The 13,024-nt window shown below is 39.9% G+C and overlaps 1 protein-coding gene across 14 annotated transcripts in view; it reads right to left on the reverse strand.

Moving 5' to 3' along the window:
• The window catches only part of WWOX (WW domain containing oxidoreductase), a 696,419-nt gene that overhangs the window by 469,567 nt on the left and 213,828 nt on the right, over positions 1-13,024 (reverse strand). Inside the window, exon 9 of one of the 14 annotated variants that reach the window (XM_050922883.1) lies at positions 2,358-2,441. The exons of the other annotated variants lie outside the window; for them this stretch is intronic. Within the exon in view, the coding sequence (XP_050778840.1) occupies positions 2,433-2,441 (9 nt within the window). The 3' untranslated portion in view covers positions 2,358-2,432. Of the gene's footprint in view, positions 1-2,357; positions 2,442-13,024 lie in introns of those variants that run through there. 14 annotated transcript variants of the gene reach the window in all.

Consider the following 13,024-nt stretch of genomic DNA (forward strand, 5'->3'; position numbering starts at 1 on the left):
TAATGTGTATGGGCCCAATCCTGCAAAGTGATGAGCATCCTCAGGTCCCAACTTTGATGTTCCACAGGACTTAGGACTTAGTCCCAATCTAGTTCACAGTACAATATAAACAATAATAATTAAAAGAAAATTAAAAAGCAAAAAAAAATTGGAACTAAGAAGATTAATGCCAAGCATAACAGCTTAGTTGTCTTGCTTTCAAGATGCTCCCTTTTCCCTTTCTTTTGTTCACATTTTGATTAATTGTCTTATGGTCAGGAACTTTGCCCACACCTTCAAGTATGTACTATGCAAATGCAATGTAACCCAATGACACTATACAAATAAAACAACAAATAAAATGAACCAATTAGTGTTAATAAGAATTATACACATAAATCGCCACACATAGGATACACTATTTTTTATTGTTTCATTTTTTATAGGCAGTCAAGAAATAGCATCACATATAAAACCAGTGCCATCGTCTAGATCCTTATTTTGCCTAAGTATGAAAAAGCTAGTATTCTAGCTTTTTTCTTTCTAAAATGTACTTAATGTTCCTACAAAGATAGCAGAATTAATGAAGATTGTATTAGATTCTGAAGGATGAATAGCCTCCCCTGCAAGATGTTCACTCTACAGACAAAAGAATTATGAACTGCTGGTATCTCTATCATGTTCTTTTAAATCACCAAACTCAGAAAGACAGGCTGATAAGCTTACAGTATTTTAACACACTATTTCTGTTGACACTCAGATTATGAACATAGATGTAGACGTTTGTCTGTCCTATGAGTGCCAAAAATCACAAGATTGTGATGCAAACCCTCAGGGACATTTATTCCCCCCATTTCAACAACAGGTAATTGAGCCTCTAAACCACGCACGAAGATTACATCCATAAAACAGTTAAGTACTTGTATCATTAATACGTTTATATTGCACAGTTTGTTTTAAATCTATATGTATGAAAAAATATTGTACAAGACAAACTACTGTGTAGAGCTGCAAAATTCAGAATGTTTCTGCTCACGCTAGCAAGGTAAATGGCACGAGATAAACGAAGTCATACACAAACTGAATACATGTTGACATTTCAATGACAAGGCTTCCCAAAAGCAACACCAATGGTGATCTTATGGTTCATCTATTTAGCGCTAAACTAGACTCCCTTGCAAGTGTGTCACTGAGTCTGCATCAGGGCATAAAGCTTTCTGACACACATAACAGTTAAAATATGCTAAGAACAGATATAACTTATAAACAGTATTTCATCATGCCAACACGTCTCTAGCAGTGACTGAAAGCAAGAGCTACCAAGTGCATTATTGGTTTTGAAGAACGACAACATCCCTGACTACTTTAGCAAGGTTAGGCATTTTTCACAGTTACAGAAAGCACAAGGCATACCTTTTTCAACAAAATTTTAATGGAAAGCCAATTGTTTACCTAAACATGACATTTTTCTTTACATAAAAACCCCTGCAACCCATGTAAAGAAGCCTGCAAGGTGGTCCAGCAATAATCAAGGGGCTCACCACATGTTTTTCACCCAAAACTTTCTCCTTTGGAGGTGGGGGGAAGAAAGGAAGGGAGTGCCTCTCAAACTCACTGCCTCGCCTTTATCCTGGAAATGCCTTCTGGAGAACAGGCAGGCCCCCTGCCACACATCAGACAGTTTATCCTCACTACTAAAATCTATTTTAAACATGAAAAGCAGTGTAAAGAGCCCTAGACTACATTGTTCAAGAACCAGGGAAACCCCAGGGACCAATCAAGCAAACTGAAGATGCATCTCTCACTTATTCAGACAACAGGGACAAGAACTGATTCCTGGAAGACAGCCTGTCTGTCTCCCAGAACATCCTTCTGTCCTTGAGACTCCATTGGCACATAGCACTCACAGCAGAGGAAACAGCTATCTGGCATCCCTTGAAGATCCCAGGAGATTCCCCTTCTCTCAAATAAGGCTTGAAAAACTGTAAGTCAGGGGGCGTTAAGGAAGTGTATGTAGGGGTATGTGGATTTTTTGGGGTGTGGGGGAAAAAGAAATTCAGGGATTTTTTTTCAACTACATTTTTCTACCACAAGTTGGAGGAAATTATACAAAAGGTTCACAAAGATTTCATCACCTCTCCTTACGAGAAAGACTCCTTCTTAATCATTCACCATAGTTTGATAGATTTGGAATCTATGTAGGTACCTGTATGGCCCTCATCACCATAATATCTAAGGGCATCACCATTACTAATTATACATTAATATAGTTCAAAGATACTGAAATATTTGGACACTGGTGGGTAAATCTGGCCAGGCTTTAATTACAGATGTATGAAACTGTTACTGAGACAACTTGCACCTAAAGTTCTCAAGTACTTTATTAGAAACTTAAGTATCAACATAACAGAATTTGCATGCACGGTTACAGAGCTGTATTTTCATTCTCTTCTTTAAAATGCCTGGAACAAAGAGTAAGACAGCCTGTTTAACTGATTAACAAATATAGATAGAGAGCTCACATTTCTGTCCTTCTGTAGAAAACTAAGGGTTTCAGTTTAGAGATGTCCATTTCAAGATTTTATCAGCACTAATTTCAACAAAAAAAAGTTCGTAAAATTCAGAACAGAGGGAAAACAGACCTTAATTAAGCAAAGCGTTATCTCTTTCTACTAGAATGAAAGTGATGTTAGTTATATTTTTACCAAGTTTTTTCTCCACTTAATGAAGACATTATCCATGAGTTTTCAAAGTCACTTTACAAAAGAGCATTCATGAGACATTAAAGTCAGCTTAAACTAAAAAGTCTTTTTGAAGTCAATAAACAAGAAAAAGAACAATGAAAGACAGCCTTTGATCTCTTCTTAGTCTAAAGTCTTTAATTTCTGTTTTAATCTGCTGGATGCATTAAGTCTTCTATTCAAATACTTTTCACCTGCAGAGTACAGTAGGCTTGCCTCGATTATTATTTTACAGTACTAATGTACAGCTCTCATTAACATGGATGGGCGTCATCTGGCAAAAAAAAGTTTTAAAATGATTTTCTATTCTATTCTCTTTGAAAATTAAAAAGGGGGGAGAAAAGACAAACGGAATCCTTGGCTTTGAAATTCATGACAAGATCAAAGACTACAATGCATATAGATTTTTTCAAAGAATAAATTATTAACAACATGGTCAAACATACAACTGGTCAATAGCATGGTCAAGAAATGATGCAGTTAGAACATCTGCCTATGACTAATTACAATTAATCTGACTTTACTGCGTGCAAAAAATACCAAGTTACTCACTACATTTTAGGAAAAGCTTTTATTACTCCACAGTGTATTTGCAAAATTACCAAGTGTCTTAATCATATTTTTGCTCAGGATACCAAATTCATAGCATTGGAGATGGAAGGGATCTATTTATCCTCCCCTTCTGTGGCTGCAGCAGGCCCCAGATTTGAATGGTGAAGTATGAAATCAATATGAATAAGAAGTGTGGTCCTTCAAGATTAGGGAAGCCCACAGAGGATGATAGCCACCATGCTGTGCAGCCTAGCTCACCAAAGCTCTTTGCATGTGCCCAAGGAGAAGAGGTCAACCAAGGAGTTGGGAACACTATGCAGATCCACAGACCATCCAAAAGGGGCATAATAGGGCAGGGACTGCTGCCTCCTATCTTCTTATGGTGTGCACATCATCATTTTACCTGAGTGTCTTTAGAGATTCAGGCACAGCAACAAAGCACCCAGAGGACTGTGTGCAGAGGTAGAGTGTAATACCACCATTTTTCTTTTTTCTTAATCTGCCTCCTGATGTCCAAATAATTGTCATAATATCTCAACATAGCTCCCCCAAACTCATTCATTTTCAAAACCACTCAATACCTAGTCCATCTCTTGCTGAGATTGCCAATGAGGATTTCAACTAGCGCTTCCCCGCCCCAAGATAGTGATTTTTGCAATGTGGACGTCTGTCCAGAGGGAACTGGACAAAGAACACGAACTCATTTCACAGGGACCACTGAAGAGCCCACAGATAACAGTTTTCATTTGCTACGGTCTGAAGCAGGATTTGAATGGGGACTTGGAGGTGGCATACTGTATCCTGTTGAGGTAAGAATTTTTATCATTTTGCACACACAAAAATGGTTTCATTTAGATTTAATGAAAATAGACTTCTAAAGAACAGGTCTTCTTTGAATAAGAAAATATATTTACCAGAATTCAAAAAGGCCATGTGTCATAAACAGATAGCTAAGGGTTAATGTCTCTTTCACCTGAAGCACCTGACCAGAGGACCAATCAGGAAACCGGATTTTTTCAACTTTGGGTGGAGGGAATTGAGTGTCTGAGTCTTTTGTCTTTGTCTGCCTGCCTGCTTTCTCTGAGCTTTGGAAAAGTAGTTCTACTTTCTAGTCTTCTGTTTCTAAGTGTAAGGACAAAGAGATCAGATAGTAAGTTCTATGGTTTCTTTTCTTTGGTATTTGCATGAATATAAGTGCTGGAGTGCTTTAATTTGTATTCCTTTTGAATAAGGCTGTTTATTCAATATTCTTTTAAGCAATTAACCCTGTGTTGTATCATCTTAATACAGAGAGAACATTTGTACTTATTTTTCTTTCTTTTTATATAAAGCTTTCTTTTAAGACCTGTTGGAGTTTTTCTTTACTGCAGGGAAATTGAGTCTGTACTCACCAGGGAATTGGTGGGAGGAAGAAATCAGGGGAGATCTGTGTGTTGGATTGCTAGCCTGATGTTGCATTCCCTCTGGGGGAATAGGAAAGTACTTTTTGTTTCCAGGATTGGGAACAGAGAGGGAGATTCACTCTGTGTAGTTTCACAGAGCTTGTGTCTGTGTATCTCTCCAGGAGCACCTGGAGGGGGGAAGGGAAAAAGGATTATTTCCCTTGGTTGTGAGACTCAAGGGATTTGGGTCTTGGGGTCCCCAGGGAAGGTTTTTCAGAGGGACCAGAGTGCCCCAAAACACTCTAATTTTTTGGGTGGTGGCAGCAGGTACCAGGTCCAAGCTGGTAACTAAGCTTGGAGGTTTTCATGCTAACCCCCATATTTTGGACGCTAAGGTCCAAATCTGGGACTAAGGTTATTACATGAGTGGCAGCTGGTGGGAGACAGAATCCAGAAGCCAGTAGAAATATTATATTTTTCTTTTCTCTGCTAAGGGCTTTTTAGCAGAGAGAAGCAGTTGGTTTTAAAAGGGAACCAGAGAGAATTTTTTTTTTCTGCTCTCTCTGGCAGTTTGTGGCTTGCATGTTAAGCAGAAGTCGTTAAGGACTATTAACAGTCTTTTGTCACACAATAGCCCTCCCATTAGGGGGCAAGTACCAGCACTTATATGCATGCAAATAAAGTGGTTTTTCTGGTTTCCCTTCATTGAACATTAGCTAGAGAGAGAAAAAGAAAAAAGCACTGTTGCTAGGCAGACTCCAGGAGGGAACAGAGCCTGCAGTTCAGAAGATAAACACCGGAGGGCACCCCAACACAAGAAAACAGGAACCATGACTTCTAAGGCAAAAATTAAGGCCGAAGAGCAATTCAAAGAAGCTGAACACAGGCGACAAATGGAGATGAAAGAAAGAGAAGAACAAATCAAAGAGGCAGCACACAAAAGAAAAATAGAAGAAGAAGAGGTGGCCCACCGAAGGAAGCAAGCAGAAGAAGAGTTGGCCCACAGAAGGAAGCAAGAAGAAGAAGAGGTGGCCCATAGAAGGAAGCAAGCAGAAGAAGAGGCAGCCCACAGAAGACAGATAGAACTCCAGAGGGAAGCCCACCAACAGGCCATGGAATTAGAAAAGGCTAAGCAACAGACTCCAGCCAACCCTAACAACCCGGCGCCAAATATTGCTCCACAGCACAGGAAATTTCCCACCTACAAGGCAGGTGATGACACCAAGGCCTTCTTGGAAAATTTTGAAAGAGCCTGTCTTGGGTACAACATCCCCGAAGACCAGTACATGGTAGAATTAAGGTCACAGCTCAGTGGACCTTTAGCAGAGGTGGCAGCTGAAATGCCTAAGCACCAAATGAATGACTATAAACTTTTTCTAACCAAGGCCAGATACAGGATGGGGATAACCCCAGATCATGCCCGTCGGCGCTTCAGAACCCAAAAGTGGAAACCAGAGGTGTCATTTCCCAAACACGCCTACTACATTGCAAAAAACTATGAGGCCTGGCTAACAGGAAACAACATTCAAACCTTGGAAGAACTGAACCTCCTCATACAAATGGAGCAGTTCTTGGATGGTGTTCCTGAAGACATCACACGGTACATACAAGATGGAAACCCCAAGAATATCGCTGAGGCGGGGGAGATTGGAGCCAAATGGATGGAACTGGCAGAAAGCAAGAAAGCTACTGTCAAGGGGAACGATTACCCCAGGGGGCACACAGACCATAAACCCTACAACCGAGGACAGCCAAAGACCCCACATACCACCCAAGTAAAGCCACAGATACCCTACCCTTCAACCTCACCAGTCTCCAGTAACTCACCTCGGCCCAGTGACCCATCAGATGGAAGATGCTTTAAGTGTAATGAACTGGGACATATCAAGGCCAAGTGTCCCAAGAACACCATGCGAGTGCAATTCATTACACCACCATCACACCAAAGATCCCCTGGCCCGGATGCCTCTCAAATACCCTTGGAGCGAAGGGAAAATTTGAGAGTGGGCGGAAAGAAGGTTACTGCGTGGAGAGACACGGGGGCACAAGTGTCAGCTATCCACCAATCCTTCGTTGACCCCAAATTCATCAACCCAAAGGCCAAAGTTACAATTTACCCCTTCATGTCACAAGCTGTAGACTTGCCTACAGCTCAACTGCCTGTCCAGTACAAAGGCTGGTCAGGAATGTGGACTTTTGCAGTCTATGACAATTATCCTATCCCCATGCTACTGGGGGAAGACTTGGCCAACCAGGTGAGGCGGGCCAAGAGAGTGGGAATGGTTACACGTAGCCAAACCAGGCAAGCTTCCAGACCCATTCCTGTTCCTGAGCCGTCCACAGAGGCCCCGTCTGTGTTACCAGAGACCCAGACAGAGGTAGTGGACCCGGATTCCATGCCAACCACTGAAACAGCCACAGCACCTCCAGTCCCAGGCCCGGAACTGGAACAGCAACCAGCACCAGCAAGTGCAACCCCATCTTCAAACTCAACGCCAGAGGGCGCCAGCGAGCCAAAACTGGCAGAAGCAACAGACAGCCATACCCAAAAGGCTCAGCCGGAGCCTGAAATACCCTCAGGTGCACCAGCGGAGAGCGGTTCACCAGCAACGGAAACAACCCCATCACCTACATCGCTTCCAGAGGGACCAAGCCCAAGTCCACAGTCTGAGGAAGAACTGGTGACCCCAGCCTCAAGGGAACAGTTCCAGACTGAGCAGAAAGCGGATGACAGCCTTCAGAAAGCTTGGGCGGCGGCACGGAGCACCCCACCGCCTCTCAGCTCTTCTAATCGATCCCGGTTTGTTATAGACCAAGGACTTTTATACAAGGAAATTCTTTCTGGTGGACACCGGGAAGAATGGCAGCCGCAAAAACAGTTGGTGGTTCCAACTAAGTACCGGGGGAAGCTCTTAAGCTTAGCCCATGATCATCCCAGTGGCCATGCTGGGGTGAACAGAACCAAGGACCGGTTGGGGAAGTCCTTCCACTGGGAGGGGATGGGCAAGGATGTTGCCAAGTATGTCCGGTCTTGTGAGGTATGCCAAACAGTGGGAAAGCCTCAAGACCAGGTCAAGGCCCCTCTCCAGCCACTCCCCATAATTGAGGTCCCATTTCAGCGAGTAGCTGTGGATATTCTGGGCCCTTTCCCAAAAAAGACGCCCAAAGGCTAAGGTCCAAATCTGGGACTAAGGTTATTACACCATGTAGGAAGTTTAAGCAAGGCCTGTTTCTGACATGATAAGCAGCAAGACTAAAATTTTCACATTGCTTATGACAGACCTACTTGCTAAAAAGAATCAGACTGACAGAGTACTTTACTAGGTTCAGACTAGTCTTTTATTGATTTGGATGCGCTCTGAATCACATCATCTAATCTACAGTAAGCTATTTACTGAGTTTCCCAGTGCAATGATCTATGGGCTAAAAGGCTTAGATTATAGTCACATTGTAGACTTTTTTGATGAAATGGTAGATCCGCAGAGAATAATACTATAATAAGATTGCATGGGACACAAGTGTCAATATTAGAAAATTAGAAAGGTTGGTTTACGATTTTAAATCCTTTCACTGATCATTTAAAAACATAGTGCCCTTTTCTGAAGACTAATTGAGGACATGTATTTAACAGCAAGTCTAGATGATAGACCATTGGTGCCAAGTTCCAGGAAGTTCAAGGGCTCAACCAACTGACAATATTTATAATTTGCAAAAACAAAAACTGTGATTCACTCAACTATCCGTAATATAGCTGTACGGACAGTGAGGTGTTCTGGTTTGACCACTACACAGAGAGAGACAACGACAGGTGGTTTTTCAGCAATGCAAATAGAATCCAAGAGATTAACATTCTCCATTCTCTTCTCTCTATTTTGCTGCTCAGCCTGACAGAGTTCTGCTACGGACTGCTAGGTACAGAGGCCAGTGGGGATTGCTGATATTTAATTTATATATTTATGAAACACACCCTGCATAATAGATTCTGCACCATCAAGTTGTGCATAGAGCTCAACTCTAACTGGGTGAACCCATTGCTGTTGCCCTCACCCCACTCCACCTTTTGTCTAATTCTTTTTCACGCAATTTGTCTGACATTACATTGTAATGTCTCTTTGGAACAGAGACTGTCTTCTATGTACAGAGCCTAGCACAAGAGGTCCAGATCCTGACTAGGCCTTTTAGACAACATTGTAATACATATAAAAAAAAATTTAGTATACTTTTGCATTTTCCACTCAAGTGATCCCCTCCTTTCCAATTGCTCTTCCCATCTCTCCCTAACTTCTCCAAATTACAGATGATGATACAACCAGTGGATCAAATTTGGTGATGAATCCTGGTCAAGTACCACCTGAGGCACATTGTGCATACACTAAAAAGAAGTGACAATAATACCTTATAAATATACTTTCCATCAAAAAGGCACACTGAGATTTTTAAAGTCATGGCTCATCTTTTATCACAGGAAATTAAAGTTAAGAAATGCCACTGTCATCAGCCAATGCCATACAAACCCAAAGCCACACATCTGATTTGTGTTGTTCTTTATTAATTTAGTGATGAAAACATGCATGAGATTTTCTTCCTCATGCTTCAGTAGTAATTTTGGTACAAACAGATAAGACTTAAATTCCAGGCAATTTATGCCACAATTAATTGCTTCCGTGCATCATCAAACTTTAATTCAATCCAAGATTTTATTTTTCTCCTTAAAAGCAGTTGTTTTTGGGTAACTCAGATACAAATAATTTCATTGTGCAGTGTGATAATAATTCTCAAAAAACCAAATATCTTATCTTAGCAAAGACAAATAAAACAAAAGTTCAGTGAGTTTCCGGGTAGATAAGAATAAAAGCCACTGCCATTTAATGAAGTGAAAATCAAAGCGTATTTATGAAATTACTGCATTTATAGTGTTATGGCAAATGTTACTGCATCATTTCCGAAGAAGACTGACAGGGTTACATGCTCAAGTAAATATACTAAAGACATAATAATGTCACTTTAAAGCAATACCAGTTTTGATGTTCTTGTATTTTTGTTGCACTGTGACTATTAAGATGCATTGCCTCATTTCTTGGAAATGAAAAAAGGGAAATGTAACTAGTTCAAGCTACCATGTAACTTTACAACAACTGACAGTAACTATAATATACGCCAGTTTGTATTAAGATGTTATTGCACCTTTCCAGTTCTAATCGCCAATTATGACTCTATTAGTCCTACTTGGCAGTTCATCTGCTCCTGCATCAGCTAAGGGGGATTTGGAGATGGACCTCTGATCTTCATGTTTCCGCTTCAGTGAGTGCTCAGCACAGCGGCTGTCATCTTGAGACATTGAGGAGGTAAGGCATTGCCTTTTCTAAGATAACTACACCTGACCTTACAACAATTTACTAAGGAAATACCTGCCTAATGGCAGTGGGAGTGCAGTTTCTTTTACACTCACAACGGCACTGCAAATTAGAGACAACAGGATAAATCTATGACTAGCTCACTAGACACTTCATTAAATCACTGTTCCCTTGCCTTGTAGACCACTAATAGAATCACAGCCCTCGTTAGCTACTGAATAAAAGATCAATCACACACTTTGAGAGCTTTTGCTACCAGCTTCCAGAGGAAACAAGGGGAAAAAAAAAAAAGACATATTTAGGATCATCAGTAAGATTCTGAATGGCCTCACTGCAAGTTGGTTAAATTGCCTTTTCCACAACTGGCTCTGACTGTAATGCTCAGAGGAACTTGTTAAGTCTGCTTTCAAAAGCTGCTCTTTAATATATGACTACCAGGCCCTGGTCAAAAGTTCATAATGTGCATATGTAAAAAGGTACTAAATTGCCTAAGGGCTAAAACCAGAGGAGTTTAATTGCAACAAAATGCTGAAAATGGTCTGTTGAGGGTCCTTCTATTGGGATACTGCTGGCACTAGCTGATTGAAGTACAGAACATAAAAGCCTTATAACAATATTTCCTTAAATGCAATTGAAACTGCTAGCAGTTGCTAGTGCATATATGCTGTGACTGAAGAAAAACACTGATCCTCCTCTAAAATAAAGAAAGAATTAAGAACGCCTACAATTCATAATTCAACACAATGTGGATAAAAAGGAGAATTCAACAACAATAAATATATTTCAGTGGTGTAGGTCAAACTGTGTAGACAATACATAGTTACAGTAGGAACGTAAGTACATAAGTAAGAACTTCTAAACTAGTGCCTGATAAGACCCATTACAATTAAAGCTGGAAAACAGCTTGTGTCTGTCCCTATTTTTCCATGCTCAGAATTTTCAAAAGCCACCATCTAAGGGACTAAAAATTTCCTTGGTTGGCCTGGGCCTGAGTAATTTTTTATTTATTCAGTAGTTTGAGAAAAGTCCCTTTCGTCATTTCTGAGTTCAGAAAGGATAGAAAAATACACATTTTTTAAAAAAAAACCGAACTCTATTTCCTTTTTATATTGTTTTGTTTTTAAACATAGAACAGCAGCAGAAATGGCTTAACATCTGAAATGTGGCTACGAATGATGTAGTCGTCATTAACATCTAATACACTTGCTGGCTCAAAGAAAAATAGTTTTGATTTTAACAAAAATTATGAGCATTTTAATCATTGCATACAGAGCATACAGGCTAGATTCATTTTTTCTTCTACGTATACGTTCATATTTAAAAATGCATTGTTCACATAACTAACAGTTGAGCCCACAATGGCTTCCTGATTATAAACTTTCATACTTTCAAAATTATTATCAATTCTCTTCAAATTTGACTTGTTATGTAGATCTTATTAAGACTTACAACTCAAGCCAGATTTGGAGAAATTTAGTCCAATATCTATCGTTAAGAAGATTCCTCCCCCATAATCAGTTTATTCAAAACTACATCAGATAAGAACATGGAGAAGGGGAATCTTTTCTTTCTAGGGAGTGGTAGATTCTCCCTCATTAGAATTATTTAAATCAAGACTCAATGTCTTTCTAAAAGATGTGCGACACTACAAACAGAAATGGGTTGGTGCAGAATTTAGTTGGTGAGATTCTGTGGCATGTGTAATACAGGAGGCCAGTTACCTCTTTTGGTCTTAAAAACCTATAACGTGCTCTAGCTTTGATCTGTTCTAAAATTAGGTGAGATGGTCCTATGATTTACTTACTTTAAACACCAATCATCTTAAAACTGCCAAACTGATCTTCATTTTTGGCTTCATTGTTAAGTGTTGTTGAGATCTACAAAACAAGCCAAGTTTTGAGAAAAATGGTTTACTACTTTTAAAACATGTTGTAAATTGGCAAAAAGTGAATCCTAAACTGAGACAAGTAACTGAGGCTGTCCTGAATCTCATCCCTCCTGCACAGCTGCTGTCTTATAGTCTCTCCTTTGTCTTTCCATTCAGTCTTTCCATTTGTGTGGTTTTTTTCCCTGTTTACTTTCACAGTTTAAACTTATGATACCTCAAGCAGTTTACATGGATCTAAAGCCTAAGATAGGTTTAAAGGTGCCTTATATCAGTAAAAGGTCTTATATCTTTTAATCTGTTTAAGACGGTCAAGTGCTTTAGATTAGTCTTAGCTTTCATAATTAAGCTAGAATTCTGGAAGACAACAAAGGGATGGCGGGCTGGACAAGGAGTGAGAGAGAGAATAATTTGTTTTAATTCTGTGTTTGTAAGAGAATATATATACAGAAGTACAGAAGTGTGCACTTAATACGAACAGGTACTAGGCCACTTTTAGTCAACTGGTAACTATGAAGACATCAAATGTGCTAGCAATTAATTACAGACAGGAGTCAGTTTTCATTTTCCTAGTGGAACTAATACGTTAAGACAACTGGGAACAAAAATTGTACATTTCCCCCTCTCTTCCCTTCTGCCAGCACAGTATTTGAGCTACTTACCAACATTCATGATTTATCCCTTCCTTGTGAGGTAAGGAAGTATTTTCCCCATTGCAAAGATGGTGAGCAGAGGCAAAACAGACTAAGCAACTTGGACAAAATAAGAACTCTCCCCACCCCAGACAGAGTAATTAGCTCAGATCTCCTGATTCCCAGTCCACAGCCTTTACCACAGGTCTTTAAGAAAATTATATGGACAACAGATGCCCAGAAAGAAGTAGCATGACTGACTGACCAAGAATCTTGCAATGTTTGGCATATGGTGTTGAATATTATTTATCATCATCATTATCTGAAATGCATTGATTTTATCAGATACATCTGTTTTGTTGTAATTTCCATATTGGTAAGTATAGATCGCATACACAAAAACTATAATACTGGATGCACCAGTTCAAGGAAGAGGTTTACACTAAATGGAAGAAGTGGACTTTTGTTTGTTTGTTTGTTTAAGTTTGGTACTCACATT

Source organism: Gopherus flavomarginatus, chromosome 14 (genome assembly GCF_025201925.1).
Source record: "Gopherus flavomarginatus isolate rGopFla2 chromosome 14, rGopFla2.mat.asm, whole genome shotgun sequence".
NCBI lineage: Eukaryota > Metazoa > Chordata > Testudines > Testudinidae > Gopherus > Gopherus flavomarginatus.